Source organism: Pipra filicauda, unplaced genomic scaffold, assembly GCF_003945595.2.
Source record: "Pipra filicauda isolate LSUMZ 115617 unplaced genomic scaffold, ASM394559v2 scaffold430_size1018388_pilon, whole genome shotgun sequence".
NCBI lineage: Eukaryota > Metazoa > Chordata > Aves > Passeriformes > Pipridae > Pipra > Pipra filicauda.
Window position 1 is genome coordinate 676,699 of NW_024104566.1, and position 17,360 is coordinate 694,058.

General features: G+C 39.0%; 1 protein-coding gene across 4 annotated transcripts in view; it reads right to left on the reverse strand.

Annotated features, from left to right (window-relative positions):
* Window positions 1-5,340: 5,340 nt before the first annotated feature.
* The window catches only part of RET (ret proto-oncogene), a 79,854-nt gene continuing 67,834 nt past the window's right edge, over window positions 5,341-17,360 (reverse strand). For 3 of the 4 annotated variants that reach the window (XM_039385750.1, XM_027720693.2, XM_027720692.2), the window contains 5 exons: window positions 15,891-15,961; window positions 11,863-12,000; window positions 9,843-9,942; window positions 8,341-8,488; window positions 5,341-6,423 (listed from right to left, as the gene is read on the reverse strand). In XM_039385750.1, the coding sequence (XP_039241684.1) occupies window positions 6,266-6,423; window positions 8,341-8,488; window positions 9,843-9,942; window positions 11,863-12,000; window positions 15,891-15,961 (615 nt within the window). In that variant the 3' untranslated portion in view covers window positions 5,341-6,265. Of the gene's footprint in view, window positions 6,424-7,485; window positions 8,489-9,842; window positions 9,943-11,862; window positions 12,001-15,890; window positions 15,962-17,360 lie in introns of those variants that run through there. The other variant, XM_039385751.1, reaches the window with a different exon arrangement.

A 17,360-nucleotide genomic window follows, 5' to 3' on the forward strand; every position in this document is an offset into this window, starting at 1 on the left:
TTATTTCCTCCAACCTGTATATTTAGGTGAGTCATTTGTTCCCTTCGAATTCACTTTCCTCAGGGCAGCCAAGTACATAAGTATTTCTGGCACTGATGGAAATAATCATCTGCTGTATCACTTTTTTCCCATGTGGGAAATACATCTACTCTCTAATGGGGAACTGAAACAAGATTGTCACCATTCTAACTAGTGGCAACACAGAACAAACAGGAAACACTTCAAGGGAAATATTTACAAAAATAGAATATGCAGAAGACATAAGAAGCTTTCATATTGTGAATGAATACTCCAAAACAATAATCTATTTCTTGCCAACATTCATGAGCAAGAAGGGAGTCAAAATTAAATGGATTAGGAAACACTTAAGATTTTTTCATTAAACTGCACTTAATACAGGTAATTGTGTATGGCTACTGTCATTATGACCTATGTATTTTATATGCAGAATCTGTGTCCAGTAACATGGGTGGTAATAACTGTTAGTGAAACTTTTCACAGGAATTAATGGTTGAAACAACATTGACTTATGCTGGAAGTCTAAAATACACAATACTCCCTGCACCCACTGGCTATTCCAACATCACTTACGGTTCCACTCACCTACAATGTTGTCGCAGGGCTTGTCAGGTTAGAAACCATGTGCTTCACATCTCTCAATTGCACACTGTTGCTGAAGGTAGCGAGTAAAAAGAAATTCTTCATTTAAGGAAGAAAAAAACCCAAACAAACCCAAAAATTTTGATGCCTTGATTGCTCATGGCAAGTAAAGAATTCCCATTTACAAGCATAAAATATAGGAATGGGACTGGACAAAGCCAAAAGTTACCACAAGTGTCATTTTCCTCTACTTTTTCATAGTACTCTCAATAGAAAAAAACCCCCACATATAATATGTCTAATTTTCAGTGCCATTTGTTTTAAAAGTATGCACCCTGACAGTTGTGTCACGCCAGTGAAGATCACCATTATACCACAATGGAACCCTTTCTGGATATAAGCTGTATCTGTTTACTGTGCATAAGTTTTACTCAACATGGCAAATGTTTGTACAAAGAAAAGGTCACTCTGCTTAATGCTTGTCCAAAACCAGGACAGGATCAAGTATGAAATCCAACAGTGAAAGTCTTTAAATTTCAACACGCCCGTTTTTCATAAAATGAATATCTGTGTTCAGGTTTTGGCAGTCTGACTCAAGATCATGTTTCTGAAATCACAGACTTTAATGGAAACATAAAGTTGATACACAAAACAACATCTGAAAACAGATCTGAAACATCTAAATTGGATTGTAAGTGACAGGAGCAAGCTTTGGTAGAATTGGATTATTTAGAATAACCATCACAACGCTAACAACAAGTCACTCGGGATTTACATCCCAACATTTGTAGCAAACAAAAGGTTACCTTTAACCATGGTGGATTACAAAGACAAAAGTAGTGCTGATCATTTACGCTTCCACACTGAACATGACTCACAGTCTGATTGTTCTCCCAAATATCAAGTCACTTTTGTAAGCATAACATTTTTATATTTCACCTTAAAAAATTGCGATGACGTTTTCCTTGTATGGTTTCAACAGTAGAGTTTTAGAGCCATTTCGCTGTGCAAGTGTTATTTGCTCGTGACTTTCAAGGTAATAGGCTTATTTGGAATTATGTTGTGGCAGTGTCCTGTGCATGGTAAATTTATCCAATTTGGAGCTGAGAGGAGGACTCCAACCCACAGAATAAGACTGCAAACAGAATCGCTGTATTTGAATGTCTGTGGAAGGTGTGCTGAGGCAGAGGACCTCGTGCAGCAAGTGGTAAGCTGCAGGAGGTAGTGAGAAGGCTACATAACTCCAGGGAAGCTGAGAAGGAGTTAGAGAGCTGGTTCTGAGCATAGCCTGCAGTAAACTCACAGCCAAACCGGCAAAAACTCCCCCACCATACACACACAGAAGGGGGAGGGGGAAGGGGGGGGCAATAAGGCAGAAGAATAGACACTTGAAATGGCAAGGACCTGCAAGAGGAAGAGATTTCCCCTGAAACATGAGGTGCCCTTGCAGAACTGCTTCACCACTCTGCAGGCTGAAGAGGAGCCACTATAGAGCCACTGTATCAGGAGAGAGGCTGGTGCTGAGTAAGGCAGCCTGATCTCCTCCTTGTGTAACAACCACAGCAACTAAGAAAAGGTGGCAGGTGTCAGTAGCAGGGGACTATTCTGAGAGGCAGGGAGGCACCCATTTCCCAACCTGATGTGCTCTCTGGAGAGGGGCTCGCTGGGCTGATTGCCAGGGCTTGGATCAGGGATGTCACTGAGAGACTACCGAGCCTCGTACAGTCCAAAGACGAACTGCTGTTGTTTCATGTGGGCACCAATGATACAGCCAGGAGCAGTGTGAGGACTACCAAGGATTACAGAGCCCTGGGAGTGGCAGTAAGGGACCCTCGAGTGCAGGCTGTTTTTTCATCAATCCTTCCTGTCAAAGGGAAGGGTTTGAAAGGGCCAGTTGAATCTGGCAAATCCGTAAATGATTATGGGACTAGTGCCATGGGCAGAGGTCTGGCTACCCCTGGGGACTCATGCTGAAAAACCTGGCTGATGGAGTCTGAGAGGGGCCCATCTGCCAGAGAACAGGAAGAGCATCTCTGGTCACAGGCTTGCCAAGCTGATGAAGGCAGCTTTAAACTGAAGCTGCTGGGAGAGGGAATCCTCAATCCATCCCACTCCTACTTTGATGCCAGCACCAACAAGAGATGCCCAGAGCCTGGAGAGGGATTGCAGGTCAGCAGAAGAGCACCTGAACTGCTGCACAAAGGAATTCCAGATATTCCTGCCAGTAACTCTCCTTCATCAGGGGCCAAACTTAAATGTCTCTAGGCAAATGCACATAGCATGAGGAATAAACGAGCAGTTAGAGACCATGCACACCTGCAGGGCTGTGATCTTACTGGCATCAGAGATGTGGTAGGATGGCTCCTATGACTGGAGTGTTGGAGTTAAAAGAATACAGGCTCTTTAGGAAAGACAGACAGGGAAAGGGAGGAGGGGGTGTTGCCCTCTATGTTCATGACCACCTTGAGCACTTGGAACTGTGCCTGGTGATGGTGAGGAGCTTATGGGTCAGAATTAAAGGGAGGGCAGGGACAGGGGACATCATAGTGGGGGATTGCTGAGGCCAACCAGCCAGGAAGACTGAGTGGATGAGACCCTCTACAGACACATAGGAGCAGCCTCATGTTGACAAGCCCTGGTCCTCATGGGGGACTTCAACTACCCTAATGTCCATTGGAGGGACAACGCAACAGGGCATAAGGAATCCAGGAGGTTCTTGGAATGCGTTGATAATTTCCTTTTCGAAGTGACAGAGGAGCAAACGAGGAAAGGTGCTATGCTGGACCTTGTTCTTACCAACAAGGAGGGCTGGTGGGGAATATGAATCTTAGGGGCAGCCTTGGCTGCAGTGATTATGAAATGGTGGAGTTCAAGATCCTCAGGCCAGCGAGGGGGCTCACAGCAAGCTCACTAACTTGGACATCAGGAGAGCTGACTTTGGCCTCTTCAAGGATCTTCTGGGTAGAGTACCATGGGATAAAGCCCTGGAGGGAAGAGGCACCCAAGGAAGCTGGTTAATATTCAAGTGTCATCTCTTGCAAGGTCAGGAGAGATGCATCTCAACAAAGAGGAAGTCAGGCAAAAGCATCAGAAGACCTGCATGGATGAACAAGGAGCTCCTGGACAAACTTAAACAGAAAAACAAAGCCTACAGAGGGTGAAAACAAGGACAGATAGCCTGGAAGGGATACAGAGAAATTGTCCAAGCAGCCAGGGATCAGGTTAGGAAAGCTAAAGCTCTGACAGAATTAAATTTGGCCAGGGACATCAAGGGCAACAAGAAAAGCTTCTATAGGTACATCGGTGAAAATGTGAGCCCAGTCCAGAAGGAACTGGGAGACTTGGTTATCTGGGACATGGAGAAATCTGAGGTACTCAATGACATTTTTGCCTCAGTTGTCACCAGCAAGTGCTCCAGCCACTGGGGCCCAAGTCACTCTGCTGAGAAGGCAAAGGCAGGGACTGTGTGAATAAAGAACTACCCACCATAGATGATCAGGTTTGAGACCATCTAAGGAACCTGAAGGCACACAAATCCATGGAACCTGATGAGAAAATATGGAAAATAAGGACATGATTGGTGACAGCCAACATGGTGTCACTAAGAGCAAACCCAACAAATATCCTTCTGTGACAGGATTACAGCACCGGTGGATAAGGGAAGAGCAACTGATACCATCTACCTGGACTTGTGCAGAGCATTTGACAACGTCTTGCATGACATCCTTATCTTGAAACCGGAGAGGCATGGATTTGCTGGATGCACCACACGGTGGATAAGGAATTGACTGGATGGTCACACTCAAAGAGTTGTCGTCAACAGCTTGATGTCCAAGAGGAGAACCACTGATGAGTCACATTCCTCAGAGGTCAGTACTGGGACAAGTGCTATTTAAGATCTTTGTTGGTAACATGAACAGTGGGATCAGTGCACCCTCTGCACATTTTTCAACCACACCAAGCTGTGTGGTGCAGTCGACACACTGGAGGGAAGGGATGCCATCCACAGGGACCTTGACAGGCTTGAGAGCTGGGCCAGTGCAGCCTCATGAAGTTCAACAAGGCCAACACAAGATCCTGCACTTGGGTCAGGGCAATCCCAAATACAAGTTGGGCAGAGAATGGATTGAGAGCAGCCATGGGGAAAAGGACTTGGGGGTCTTGATTGATGAGAAGCTCAACACGACTGGGCAACATGTTCTCACAGCCCAACAAACTAAATGTGTCCTGGGCTGCGTGTTGTGGTCAGAAAGTCAAGAAGGTGATTCTGGCCCTCTACTCTAGTCTTATGAGACCCCACCTGGAATACTGCATCCAGCTCTGGGGTCCCCAGCATAAGAAAGTGGACCTGTTGGAGTGAGTCCAGTGGAAGGTCACAAAGATGATCAGAGGGTTGAGCATCTCTCCTGTGAAGACAGGCTGAGAGAGTTTGGGCTGTTCAGCCTTGCAGAAGGGAAGGCTTCAGGGAGACCTTAGAGCAGCCTCCCAGTACCTGAAGGGAGCCTACAGGGTAGCTGGAAAGGAGTTTTTACAAAGTCATGTAGTGATAGGACAGGGGTCTGGCTTAAAAGAGGGCAGGTTTAAATTAGGTATTAGGGAGAAATTCTTTACTGTGAGGGTGGTGAGGCACTGGAACAAGTTGCGCAGAGAGAGAAATTGTGGATGCCCCATCCCTGGAAGCGTTCAAGGACAGATTGGATGGAGCTTTGAGCAACCTGGTTTAGTGGATGGTGTCCCTGTCCACAGCAGGGGGTGGGGTGGGGTGTGGAACTAGATGATCTGTAAGTTTCTTTCCAACCCAAACCATTCCATGATGCTACTATTCAATTCTATGAATCCAGTCTAAAAAGACTGTATAGCCTATTTTTAACTCATAAGAGAAATTATGATTGTACAAGATTGTATTTTTTAACATTACTAACATGTAGGTGATGGAAAGTAAATTGTGTCAGATGAACACTCTTGATTGCCATCAGTCTATACAACTTATCTGGTATCAAATTTATCTCCATTGTGCTAAAGGTAAGAGAAGTTAAGACTAATAAAACAAGTTCTCTTCTCATTAAGACAAGACAATACATTTTACAAGACTTCAAATGTTGAATCTCAAGTCCTCTATAGAGTTACTTAATGTTTGCTTCCAAACCAAGATACAGGCTTCATTACTGCCAACATCATTGTAACACTTGTCATTTGATAGCAAGCTCAGTAATTTCAGAGCCTGTTTCCCCCCTCCTTTCCATATATTGTTTGTGCTTCCTGCTTAGGTCAAGTGGTCGTATTCTAACAGCCACTATAAAAGTAGCAGTTCAAGTACATTTTGCCATCCAAGAAAGCTGTAACACAGGATGGTTAGTCTAAAAAACATCGAGGATGAAGTGCAAGGCCATTTGCAGTAAGAAGTTGCCAAATGGAACCATAGGCAAAATGGCAATCCAGAAAGAAGTACTGGAACTACAACTTTTATCCAGCTTGATATGTTTTCTGAAAGGGGAAAGTACGAGTTACAGTCTTCAGCATGAATAACACATTTTAAAAACTACCAATAAAAGGGTTTGCCAATTTAAAAGTTAGTTGTTGACTGTACAAAGAACGAGCCAATGGACTTCCCACTCTTTGCCTCTTTGCTCTCCTCAGGAGTCCTTTACCTTTCACAAAGAAAATTTTAGCTATCAAACTTGTCCATAAATTTTGCCGGTGAGTGTGAAACCATCCAGTTAGCATATACACTATCATTTGCATATCTTGAAAACACAGAGTTAGTGCCATCGAATCTTGTGAGTGGAACGGGGCTCTCCTCAGGCCAGTTCGGGTATGACATGCCTAAAAATGAAAACAGATAATTTTTTCTGCACTGAAGAACCATAACTTCATGTGCAGACAGTAAGGCCCTTGGCAAAACTCCCTTTAATATTTTAAGCCAGTCCACTGGATTTTGTCCCAAATCAATTAATATAAATGATGTTTTGAAATCCCTGAAGCACAAATTCAGATGTAGGCAAAAACCCTGGAAAAATTAAAGTGCTTACTCGATAAAAAATTGCGTGCATACATTGCACATGTGCATAATAAAAAGCTAAGAATTGTTCTTCTCATGAGCCTCCAACTTTCCACAATTTTATTTTTTAACAATCATAGCAATGTATTGCTTTGCAAGAGGAAGTTCTTGCTGTACAGGAAATGCTTCAATAATTAATAAACCTATTTGGGACAGGATCCAAAGTTCATTCCAATGACTGAGAGTTATTTCCATTTACTTAAATGGGCGCCTTTCCTTTGGCTTCAGTGAGGTTCTGGGGACACTCTCACACCCTCACCAGGGGATCCCCTGCTTAATTTCAGGAAATCCCAGTAGCACAACTGAGTAAAGTCCAACAAAGTCTTGAGCACTCTTGTCTTGATTCAGCATTTAAACGTCTATTTTAAGCTTGTAATTATTTGCATTTAGTCTAGAAACTATTTCTCAGTTCAGGCACAAGCAATTACCAAAATGGACACACAGAGTGCTCAGTACCATGTTGATTCAGCTGTACAAGCACAGAACCATACCAGGGTTGAGATTTTAAAAAACAGAAAACTGATTTTGTTGCTTATTAAGCATGCAGCATCTGCCATCAACCTCATGGCAGCTTTTCCTGCTACTTCATTCTTTTAACAATCTGACCACTAAGTGCCCCAAAGTCAATGTGAGCTGGGGAAACCTAATGAAGAAAATAATAGCTAAGGTATAGATCAAAAATAGACCCAAAGCCATGTATTAATGGCAACTTTTAAACTAAAAGATCCAACTTTTTAAAAGTCGTACTGCTTGAAGAATGAAAAAAGTATCTGTGATGTTCGTAAATATCTAAAACCATGTAGAATATTTAATCAGGAGACAAAATGTAGGAGTTTTGGCAAGAACCATTTTTACTGTCCATCTCACCATCACAATATGAAAGCATATGTTCTTTTTAAAAACACTTGCTACATCATTCAGTCAAGGTTTAGTAATAACATGTTCATAACAAATCAAAGGACGTGAAAACAGCTGAATGCAGTTTCAAAATGCCCATTGTTAATTACATTTTCAAAGGAATTTACATGTCAATTTAGTCTGCATATAATATTTATATACAGTATTTCTACCTTCTGTATATAATAATCTGTTTTCATCCTATGATACATTAAATACATTTCAGCTTATGGATCCAGAATGTATTAACAGCAGCTGAAATTTAGAAATCCTTCTTAATAAATGAAAAATATTGCAGATGGGTCCTATCATTGAGTTATGGCAAAAAACAGTATTTAAAAAAAAAAGTCTATTGCTTAAATTAGAGGTGCAGAATCTAACATATTTTAAATGTTCTAGCCTCCCCCAACAGGATAGTTGAATTAGATACTCATTAGCATTTTATATTTCCCCTGAGAATACTTCCCTGATCTTTTTTTTTTCTTTTACTGTATGATATCTAGTCATTTTACTTATTTTCACATCCTTTTAAAAATGTTTATTTTAAACACAGCTGCAAAATGACTAAAGGATGATCCTGATGCAAACTTTGACATTTACCAAAAGAAAAAACAAACAAACAAACAAAAAAACCCAAAAGAAGCTTCCAAGCAAATTTTGATTGGCTTCATTCGGACAAGAAACACTGTAATGGGGTTACAGAGTCTGAGAACAGTGCAGAAGAAAAATCAATTTTTTTGTGTGTGTGTGTTGCTAGAATCTAGTAAATGCATGTGAAATTCTACCATAGAGTTTGTTTTCAATCCATGTGGAAGGGAGGGTTCGAGGGAGGGGAGCATTATTACAGTCCACGAGAGGTGTCTCCTCTTCTGAGAGCCCGTCATCGTAAAGTAAGGAATCGGAAGGTGTGGAAGCCGCAAGATCTAAGTAGTCCTAAGAAGTGAATACAGAAAAAGCTGGTTAATGTACAGTGTTGCTGTTTGGGTATAAGGGCTAAATGTGCATTTGCTTTCTTTACAACAAGGAACTACAGACCCCACTGCATTTGTCTTTTGCTAGAACCTCTGGCACCACAGCATCTTTGGAAGCATCTGGTTTTCCCGGACACTGGACATGCTAGAGACACATTAATACTTCCCCTACTTCATTCTGCACATCAGGAAAATACCCCAAAAATTGAAGGGCTGTGCTGATTTCTTTGATTTCTCTTTTCCTCAGTTTCTGGTATGCCCTGATACATATGTATGCCTGAAATACATATATGTAGATACATATGCATGCTTAAAGGAGAAGGTACTCAGATCTCATAATCATTTTAAAAAATCTGTTATATAACAAGCAAATATTGTCAAATAAAGCTTTTGATGCTGTTCTAAAAGTAAATATTTAGGTCAACTGTAAGAATTTGTTGGTTTTCATCTATGCTACCAAATTGCTTTGATGCACAAAAGAAACATGAAGCATTTTCGACTAATCTAAAATACAGTTTTTGTTTTCACAGTGGCTTTTCCTTTGAAAATTTACTGAAATTGAACTTTAAAAGATGAAGTTATGCAATTTTATGAGGGAAAAAAATCTTCAGAATTTGTCACTTAGGCAAGAAGAAAAATGACTAATTTGTCAAGTTCTATTTTGGATTGGTTTTGTTTTAATTATGATGATCATTTCAGAAAACTTGCCAGCTTCTATATTACAAGTCTGTCAATGGACATGCATATCTTTTGCATACAGATTCTCAGCAACTATAAGTTAGTGGTTGATAGAGTGATTTAATGTACAGCCTGGACCTTCCACTTTGCCATTTTTAATTTAGAACTTATTTTTACATTCACATTCTGAACCCAGTTGTTCCCACTTGTTTATTAGCTCTTTTTGCACCCAATGTAAATTCTCAAATCTGATCGCTGCTATTTCCTCTGGTTGTCATTTGTAACTGCCTCTCTCCCCATAACTATTAGATGGAAAAAAAAATTAAGTTTTTATGTGCAAGTAGGTATGTATACATTTTATAAATATATGCAACTTGGACTTATTTTTAGACCTCAGTATCCATCATTTAAAGAAACTCTATACAGGATTATAATAGTTCTAAAGTAACTTAGAATGGTGGGATCATACACCTTTCAGTTCTCTGATTGCATAAAATGCTGCAAGAAACTAGATACGTAAATGCTTCAAGATTTGATGAAAAATAAATTACTTTGCTTTAAAATAAAAATAATTTTTTCTGTACATTCAAACTCAGATGATCCCAAAAACTTTCAAAATTCATGCTTTCCACACTTACCCTACTCTTCACCATCATTTTCTCTAGTTCCTTGCTGATCTCAGTAAATGTTGGTCTTTTATCAGGTTCTTGCTTCCAGCAGCGCAACATGAGGTTGTACCTGTGACCCACCACAAGGTGGAAAAAAACCCAAAATTGTTAGAAGTGGGCTGTGCTTCTGCTCAAATAATTTATTGTACTGAAGCTGAACTGTGGCATGAAGGCCATCCACAAGTACATCAATCTCTGCTGTGTTCTGTTAAATGTTCCCTTAAATTAACAACTGACATTCACAACAATGGGCTTTTATTTCCATGAGTCTTTATGAGTTTAAATAATGATGCACTTGGCTGTCCTTGAAGGACTGTAGTCTTAGGTTTCTTTCTCTGTTTTCAGTTTCTCAGGGGACCACCTCCTGTGTAGGCAGCAGGCCAGATTTAATTTAATTTTGTTTGCATATGACACCAAAGAAATTTGTATATCAACCTGAAAAACTCTGCTGTTATACCAGAAAGTAGAAATTTGTTCTTCATTTGCTTAAATTCTTAAAAGTTTCTGTAAACTTTTCTTCAAAGTGAAGTCTAACCTAAGACTATTTGCACAAACTAATGTTCTTTTGATTATTTCAATTATTGTTATTTGATTACATCTGGTTTTATTCTGTCTTTAACTGCCTTCTATGGCATACAGTGTGAAAAGGAAAGGGAATAGAATTAAAGTTTTATAGTGGAGTGACTACCAGACAAATGTTGGCCAAGTTCTGGAAGTGTAACTCTCCAGCCTGTGCTGTTCACACTGTTTTTCTAGCTCAGGTGTTTTCAGGACTAAGTAATCTTGTCACGTAAGTGCTCTAATTGCGAAACAGTTGGCTATGAGAACTAGACCAAGCTATTGAAAAGCACTGCATTTTTTGCTTTCGTCCACAATCTCTCTTGCTTGACTGGTTAAAGCAGAGAATGCAATTTAAGAAAAATGGTCCTTAAAGTCGGCTTTCAAAGGCTGTCAGAAAATTTTCTGAGTAAAACAGAAAAATTTGAAAAAAGTCAGAAAACCATGATGTGGCTTGAATAAGAAAATGAAACACAGAGACGGTCGGCTTGCCTAACCTAATAATTATCAATGATATAACATGTTTGAACTGAGGTCTTATTCCCTGGTGAGATGAAACAAAGAAAAAATTAAATATTATACATTTCCTAGAGGATACCTGCTAATCACACTTGTAAACTTCTACACTGCCCTAAATTCATAAATGCTTAATGTTTTTTCTCTGTCTATTAAAAAAATGATTTATTATTTATACTGTATTTTCTCAGCCCAGATGTGGCCAAAGCATCCTTCCAATTGAAAATCAGTCAAAAGAGTGGTCACAGTGATTACAGCCTGGTAACTTTCAAAAAAACCACGACCATGACCAGATTTGCAGGCTGAACAGAAATCATGCCTCATCTCCAAATGACATGGAAGACCACAGACAGAATATATTTCATATTGAGAGTGTTTTAATAAATCAGCCAACAAATTATGAACTGTCTCCAAATAGGAAAGAAATTGCCATGGGCTTACCAAGTCACAGAAAATTTATATCTTCTAGAGTGTAGATTTCTGTGTCAAGGTATCATTTCTCCTTTGTAATGCCAGGACAATTAATAGAGAATGACTGTGGATGGAACATCTGTCTCATTTGCAGGAAAGTACAAAGATATTTTCTTGAATATTTCACCTACCACTGTGTTTTATGAAATTTTCCTCCTTCCCCCACCCTCAGAAGTTTTAAATGTTCAAACTCTTTTAATTGTTTGGCAAGCATGTTATTCAATATCCTACAAATATTTTTGGATGTAGCTGTAAGGATTTTGTTGGCAATTTTTTTCCGTCACTTTAATGTTCACTAATTTCATGACATTCTTCTAAGCACTACATATTTTGACTGTATCTCTGAGATATACAGAATAGTATTTATGTGGTATTTATTTAAACTTTTTTTTTTAAAGTGCATTTATTAACATTTATGAATCTAATCAGATAAAGAGCTACTTACATTTCTTCACTGCAGTTTTCTGGTCTCTCCATTCTATAGCCTGTTTTTAGGAGGTTAAAGAGTCTTTCAGGAGCAATACCTGGGTAGGGATTGCCTCCCAAAGTAACAATCTCCCATAGCAGAACTCCAAATGACCACCTGAAAAAGACAAAGTGAGCTTTTATTTATCGTGGTGGGTTTCATGAGCTTAGTGTGGCATTCACACAACAAATCTCTTTCTACTGTTTTCAGAACCCAACAAAATTCAAGATACTGCCCAGCCAGAAGGGCTGTACAGATGCAAACAGAGCCATCTTTATTCCAAATACTGTTCATTGAACAGGTTAGCAACCAAAACAGCAGAGAAAATGGAAACCCCTCTTTTATCCATTGACAAAAGCTAACTATATCCTGGGAAGGCCCATCTTCTCTAGACACCAGAAAGTCCTTCCCATGGTGGCCCAGCCCAAAGGCTTGTTCCTCTTCTATGCAGTGCTCCTGCAAGTGCCCCTCTTTTTCCTTTGGCTACAGAGGGAGTTTAACATCCCTAATTAGCCCTTAGAGTCCTAATCAGAAATAACTGTCTAAATTAAATTTACACAGTTACCAAGGGACTGGTTTGCTGTCTCGACTATGAGATAGCACAATGTATTTACTTCAACCATATCAGTTGGTCTGTTGGGCCATTTCAGTGATTCAGGACTTAATTTTCTTCTTAGGGTTAATGAATGAAGAGGAAAGAATTTATTCTGGAAATACCAGATGCCTAAAATAAAGTTTGACATAGAACAGAAGAAACTATTTTCTATAATGAACAGAAGAAATGGTGAATTTATAAACCTGCTTTACTGAGGAGCTCAAACAAAAAGACCTTGTGCAATAGGTTGGAAGTATTTAGAAGAATTAATCCATTTTTGGAGGGCAGGCCAGGAGAAGAGAGGCAAAAATACTTCCCTTTCCTTAGTGAAAGGCTTTTTTGAGAGACAAAGGAGCTACAAATTACATTGAATCTGCTCAACTGACAGAATTGACAAAATCTGGATGTTCAAAATGAAGGAAACTTTTTCACTGAAAGGGAATGCTCAGTAGGATTCATCTGGAAGCAAAATTGCATACAATTTATGAAAAAATGTTAGCTTTGGTAATTTCTCTGTAAATTCTACTTTTAAGAAAATTTTAGGAAGTGTTACACACCTACTGCCAAACCAAACAGGGGTATCTAATTCCCTATGAAAATTCCATCGCAAAATGTTAGCCAAATACCTCACCTCCTGTCTGACTACATTCCACCTGCGCTTCTCACATTCTAAAGAACAATGGTAAGCCCAAAAGTACAGCAATAAAACTTCCAAAATGATCAGAGAAGCCAAAGTGACTCTCACACAGTCCTAAGTGGTATGCTGCCATTCTTCTCCCTAATGCCATTCATTGAATTAATTTTTAATCACTCTGCACATTCTTGAAAGCTTATGAATATTTATAGCATTTTCATATACTTTATTAATATTTCTCCTCATACCCTTTTTGAAGTCAATTATGCTCTGCCATCAGGTTATAATTCTGTCCATGATTAATTCAAATAAACTTTGGAGCATGGCAGGCTTTATTTTTAAAATCCACTTCTGCTTAAGAGGAATTTTACAGAATTATGGAAGGAGAGATCAGATGAATAATTTCTTAATTAGAACTGTTTAGTAGATGGATGTATTAGAATAGAATGCTATAGAATGCTGCAATACTTCAAAATTATTATACAAATTAAATACTGTGGGAGGACAAATGAGGGATGAAAAATTTTCCTCTAAGTTATGTTTATTGCTGAATAAAAATATGATCAGAAGAAGGCAGGAAAGAAAAGTATGTGAAGAGGAAGACAGTATGCTTGCTTTCCACTGATGTCATCGACCTCTGAAGCAAAAATGGGATTTTTGTAAATGCTGGCAAGTGGTACTGCTATTAAGCTTTGCTAACCACTAACTATATAGAACAGCTTTAGAAAGCTGGAAAATAGAAACACAAAATATCAGAAAAAAGAGCATATTGGAATGGTTGATGAGTAATATGTTCACCTAAAATATAACTGCATCGCCACAAACAACAAAGAATATCCATAAAATAATATTTTCAGTGAGTGCAATTATCTAAAAAAAAATAACAATCAATGCTGCAAAAAAAGTACTTCATTGATCAGTCTGCTGCTGTTGAACTGGCACACGTGGAATCCAGTGCTGGAGAGGATTTGGATTGCAACTCTGCGTGGCCTTGGTTCTGCTCTGTAGGAACTTGGCTAAATTAGGAGCTGCTGCACAGCACTCAGATGATTTAATGTATAATGACACGGCGAAGGTGACCCCACCAAGTGAGTCAAAGGCACCGTGTAAGCATGTGCAGATATTTAGCTCCTTTATGCCCTTGTACTGAAGCAGACCTACAAAACACAAGGCAGTGCTCTCTTTAGAACGCCTGATGCATCTCCAAGAAAGCTGGTAAATCAGCACAGCGTTACAGGAGACACTAACCCAGACCTGGGTAGCGGGAAAGCCACAGAGCACCAGCGTGCTGTGTCGCTCAGGGCTCTGAGCTTGCCTGATGCCAGCCGGGCAATCTCTGCGTGGTGTTGTACAAGAAACAGGCTCCTGGGCTTACTTAATAACAGCCCGTCAGGAAAACAAATGGGGAGGAATGATGCTGAATCCAGAAGATCAATCAGCAATCAGAGAAGAGGCAGTTACGTGACAACACAATCTGTTCTGGCCCCAAACCATAGTGACAAAACTGTTTTGAAGAAAATGAAGAAATTAAAAATATGCTAAGAAGTTTTTAGAGGAATTTTAACAATTCTCTGAGAAAAGTAGATTTAAAGAAGCAAGTCAGAACAACAGATGCTCTGAGGAGGATAAAAAGAGACCCAGAAAAACCTGGAAGGAGATCTACGTAACTGTGACATTCTCTCAAGAATTACCCCAATCTTTTTTTCTTTTCTTACTCCAACTGAAACTAAATAAAGGAAAATATTTTGGAAATTCATTTTGTAAGGAATTTCCAAGGCATGCAAAATACTTTATTTCACTACTGCAGAGAAAAGAGTAAAAAATAAATGTAATTATTTTAGAAGTACAAATCAAAAGATGCTTATTTGGACATTTGCTATTATCAAAGTGTTTTTGCCCTCAAAGTGCAATGCCACTGAAATTGGTATGTTTTACTCCATTTGAGTAACATTACTTTAGTCACGTCCTCTCTTTCAAGGGAAACTTGAAAGGTATCAAAATGCTACCTAGCAGAAAATCAGCCATAAGTACTGCTGCTTTTACAGTCCTTCAGAGGTTTTTCTCCTAAATAAATAATACTCAGTGTCTACCTGGTGAAATCACAAGCATCATTCACCCCAAAGAGAAAGAAATGCAAGTATCTGATCTTAACGTGAAAACAGCTTAGCTGTGGTTGTTTTGTCACCTCATCATCACAGGTGGAGATAGCAGCATATCCATCTTCAGGGGCTCTATTTCCCTAATCATGCAAATGAACTTGTATTTTGGCACTGGAACTGGACCATTCTGCTAAGGTCTGAACTAACTGTCATTAAAATTAATTGGAGTTTTGTCATTGATTCCAATAGGAGTGAGGTCAGGCATTAAATTCTTCCTCCCTTCTTCCAATCCATCTCTCACCTGCCAGTAAGTGTTACATCAGTAACCAGTAAGTGATGAACAGAACTGAGAAGTTCAGATACAGCTATTACCTTTAGCTAAGACAAATCATTTGTGTTTATAAATTCAAAGGCAATCGTGTCACATGGACACATCCAACCCTTGTTGATTTCAACAGGAATTATGTACATAAATACCTCTGATAATCTTTTATTCATATTTAATTCAATGGCAAAAATCTTATGTATCATTGCCAGTTGATGGTGCCATCCAAACTGTGGTTTTGATGTTTTTTTTGCAAGAGGAACCAGTCTGGCTCCTATGTACCTTGTTGTGCTTCCTCCCTCATCTCTTTAAACAAGCACAGAAACCAGAAAGTCTGCAAGAATTTACACTTACACATCACTTTGTGTTGTATAGATATGGTCAAATAGGGACTCTATGGCCATCCATTTCACAGGTATTCGACCCTGGGAGGTAAAAAAGCAACAATGCAATTACTGGTCAGAAAATTAAGTTTCCTAGTGAAAAAAAAAAAAAAGGTATTTATCTTCAAAATGATAAAAGATACTCTATCCATACTATAGCATTTTTCAATGGACTTGATGATTTGGCATCTCCTAAGAAAAATAGTGAGGACAATTGTAAGAGTTTTTAAAATCACTCATTCATTTCATTTCAAACACTTAGCAATCTAATTATGTGTGAGAAGGTTGTGTGGTTTTTTTGCTGGTGGTCACTACTTTTAAGACAGATAAACTCAGCTCTCCTCTTAACAAAGAACTTCCAAAGTGTGCAAGTGCAAAAATGATGGGGAATGATGGTTAAAGAGAAAGAGCTATCTCATTTATATAAGGGATGATGCATAAATGGAAGGACCCTGATACCTTTGATTTCAAAACTGAACCTGGACAGTCATATTTGGTTACTAGTTTCTAAATGGAATCTACATATTGCTACTTCTCACTGGTAGAAATTCACTGAGAAAATCTGAAAAATCCGCCCCAGATATTCATGAAAATCTAGGTTTGCAAAATTTCAAGACGTTTCATAACCTTTGCAATATGACTAGCATTCATATGCCTTACTTTTCATTCCCATGAAATTCATATATATCTATGCAAAACCTGTTTTAGTAGGATTTGAAACTTATCCTTCTGCCTTCCTCTCAATTTTTTATTTTCCCTGTCTCCCCATCCAAGCAGACAGATGCTTGCTAGGCTCTGAATAATACTACAGGCGAAGAGTGTCTCAGAAGTGAAGAGAAAATATCCATTCAGTATATCATGGCCCACCAAGTAAAATGAAACTGCCTAAATGCCTTTATGTGAATGTATCATTCTTAAAATACAGAGTAACTGGTACAGATCAGTGTAAAAACATATCAGAAAACAGCTAAACAAACATGCTAAAACCCTTTTACATAAGACCATGTCTTCTAAAAGTTTTTTTTGACTTATGAAACATTCACACGAACTGGCCTGAAAAAACAGGGAAAGCTAAACTAAAAATGCACGGTATTTATGGAAATCTTTTCATAAAATTCTAACATTTTTACATGCAAAAATTCTGTTGGCAACTCTTTCATATTAAGTCAGAGAGGGAACTGAACCAACAATGCTCATCTGATAAAGTCAATAGAAAGTTTTGTTCATGAAGATCACAGTCTAGCCTGGGATTGATTCATGGAAATTCCTCTGATGTCAGAGACAGGTGGATGAAAACAGGCAGGAAGCAGGATTTATCTTACTCTATTTGACAGTGGCTTTCAAAAGAATAATTAAATGGCAAGCCTTATCTTCTTAGTCTCAAAGTTATAATGCTCAAGTGTTTCTTTTGCAGGAAAGTAGTGACATAACAACTTGTCTT